At 48.8% G+C, this 2,960-nt stretch overlaps 1 protein-coding gene across 1 annotated transcript; it reads right to left on the bottom strand.

Annotated features, from left to right (window-relative positions):
* Window positions 1-883: 883 nt before the first annotated feature.
* Window positions 884-2,954, bottom strand: GPHB5 (glycoprotein hormone beta 5; the record flags this gene model as incomplete). Its single annotated transcript, XM_008945452.1, has 2 exons — window positions 884-1,072; window positions 2,931-2,954. Coding segments are annotated over 2 exons (213 nt in total), but the record flags the coding sequence as incomplete, so codon positions are not given.
* Between the last annotated feature and the right edge of the window lie 6 nt (window positions 2,955-2,960).

The following is a 2,960-nucleotide window of genomic DNA, read 5'->3' as shown; positions in this document are numbered from 1 at the left end:
TATGGCTTGGTCCCTCTAACTCTCAAAACTGTCAGGAGAGTATCCTTGGGCTCCACAACGTCTTGCTGATTCTACATGAAGTCAGCTCCTCTCCTATCCTTGGACAAAAGCAAATGGGAAGATGTGCACTTTTGGTTTTACAGATGTAGTGGGTTTCACTCGTTATTTTTTAAGGAATTGTAAAGTAAAATCTTTTTCCAGCAGAATAGCCCCTGTCAGGCAAATCACTGAAATATGTGTTTAACTGTAAAAGTCCACTGATATTAAGCAAAACACTTAATCATGAGCTTAAGTAGTTTGTTGAGTCAGGGCTGAGTGTGCATTCACCCTAATTTCAAGGTAACAATCTGGATGCCCAGTTCCAGTTCATTGGCCTTAGGGCCTTTTCTTTGACTGTTACTCCTGATATCTCAGGGTAAGAAGAACCAATGGTGGGGGCATGGTGGTGGAAATGTTGGTAACTGCATTTACATTACTGGAAAGGAGCTATAACCCCACCACGAATAAAGAGGCTGTTGCAGAAGCATCAATGCCTTTGTGGCCTGTTTCCACCCCCCAGGGACTTTTCAGTCCATGTGCACTTTGTGCATGAGGAAAGGTCACAGAGTGTGAGAAGCCTGTAAGGGAGGGAAACTGCATCATTTATTCTAACCCCAGGATATGCTAATGTAAAGCTGTGTACTACATTTCTACAGCAACAATGCTTTGAACAGTGTGAGAAGAGGGGATTAAGCCTCATCTGCCCAGAAAAAAATCAATGATTAGAAGGACTACAGGGTGAGATCAAATTCTGGACTGACACCACCTGCAGTGCTGGAGGTACCAGGGTTATGAAGCCAGGGAAGAATGTGGCCCCTTCTCTCCTGACCTGGGAAAGGAGAGCTCAGAGGGTCTCACATTCAGTCGTGGCAGTGGAGCAGATGTCACAGTCACAGCGGATGGCCACTGGGTAGGTGTAGAAGGGATCCACATCAGGGGCACACTTGGGCAGCTTCACTGTCACCATCTTGGTCTCGTTGTAGGTGCAAACACGGTGGTGAGACTCGACATAAGGTGGTTCCAGCACTGGTTTCTGAGGAGGAGAAATGTTGGCCTCAGGCAAGAAGCAAGACAAACATCTGGAGTCCCAGTTTCCTCAGGGGGATATAGTGCAAACAGGGGAGCCACTGTATCAGGTGGAAGGGGCCATGGAAATATTTTTTAGGTTACAGCCTTCAGCACTTGCCTCTTGGAGCCCTGCCATGGAGGGATGTGAGTGTGTGTGTGTTTGTTTAAAGCATCAAGCTTCAATTAAAGCTGCTTGAAGAAAGACAAAAGCCTACCCAAAGAGCTGGTTCTCAGCAGAAAACTAGTGTTTCAACCAAATGTGCACGTTTGCCAAAAGCAGCTGCTTTCTTCCAAAAGGATTGATTTTCCATCAAAGAAATTGCATTCTGCTGGAAAGCCTTCTGTGTGCACAAGCTGCCTAAGAGCAGAGGGATATTCAGATGCCAAATGACAATTTTTTTCTCAGCCAGACCAGTCTTCCCAGTCAGGCTGTACATCCCACAAAGCCCAGCAGACACACACTGTGGGGGATAGTCTTGGCACAACAGCCAGGAGAGAAGACTGCAGTTCCTCATGAGAAAAACGTCTTGGCCAGAGACCTTAGCCATCAGGAGAGGATGGGAGCCTGAAGGCCCTGGAACCCACACTCCCACATGGCATCACAGTGGCATTGCTTTTGCTGAAAACTGAGTTCTTCCTTGACGGGGGCACCCGCTTTCCAAAGACCCCAAGAAGGGGCAGTGTGAACAGGATTGGGAGTTCACTCTTCTCCTCTCCTTTGCACAGATGAGAAACAGCACAAGGTAACACAGCCAGGAGACATTTTACTTTTTTTTTTCTTTTTCCCCCCTCTCTGCTGTGTAAAAAGCCTGCCCTGGAACGGAGGATGATGGCATGGAAAGGAACAGATGAAACATTCCAGCAAGAAGATATCCAGACACCCTCCCTCTTACCAATCCCCCATCCAAGTACTTCGTGGTGCTTTCTAGAAGCTGTTGAGCCAACAGCCAGATGCATTCAGCTTAACTACATCCCAGTGGTACTGCAGCATGATGAGCAAGTCTGTGAGGTCTGTGCCGCCAGAAGAGCTTGGCAATAGGGGGAACCATGTGATAAGATGCCCCCCAAAGGAACCTTATCCCACCCAGGAAACCTGGCCACCAGTGGCCTTTCCCCTCGTCCCACCAAGCAGTGAGAGAGGGCAGTCACAGCTGGCTAACAGACCCTGGCTCCTCCTCTGGTCACTTATACAGTGCCCTTGTCTTCACGTGGACAGAATCCCTCTGGAGTCACTCGAGGCTTCCCCAGACACATGAAACAGGGACTGGCCCCTTGAGCCGTGGCAGAAAGGTGAAGACAGTCAGAAACCTGTTCCCTGCAGTGTCTGTAGATGTGCTTATGCTCTTTCTTTCTCCCCTTGTGTGCACCAAAACCACAACTACTTCCTATTTATACAGGGCTGTGACCTAAAACAGGACCAGATTAGAAACAGACTTTATCTTTGGGATTCGCTTTTTGGAACCAAATATATTACCCATCAGCTGGGAGCTCCACCTTAATCTCAAAAGAATTGTTTTCCAGTAAAGCAATAAAGGCATCCTCTCCTTGAGTGTTCAGGCTATAAGAGCCTTTCAAATTGCATAATAAGAGTATTACAGAAGTGCCTCATTAATAGCATCACATGATGTGCATCCCCCTCCGAGGCAGTGGGAAGAGGGAGAGAAGAGCAGAGGGCAAACACTGCTGACAGTGGTCGGGAGGAGCTCGTGGGGCAGGACACAGCCCTTGCCTCTTTAGTAGATAGCCACAGGCCGTTTATTGTCTGGTGGGACTCTTTGGAGGCCTGTCCCCGGGGCTGCCGGGCCGGCCGGGGTGCAGCTCACCTCCCAGGTCTGGCAGCGTCCCCAGCAGGC

Source organism: Merops nubicus, unplaced genomic scaffold (assembly GCF_000691845.1).
Source record: "Merops nubicus isolate BGI_N331 unplaced genomic scaffold, ASM69184v1 scaffold10070, whole genome shotgun sequence".
In the NCBI taxonomy this organism is placed as follows: domain Eukaryota; kingdom Metazoa; phylum Chordata; class Aves; order Coraciiformes; family Meropidae; genus Merops; species Merops nubicus.
The sequence above is the reverse complement of the archived record's forward strand: the minus strand, read 5'-3'. Positions and strand labels throughout refer to the sequence as shown.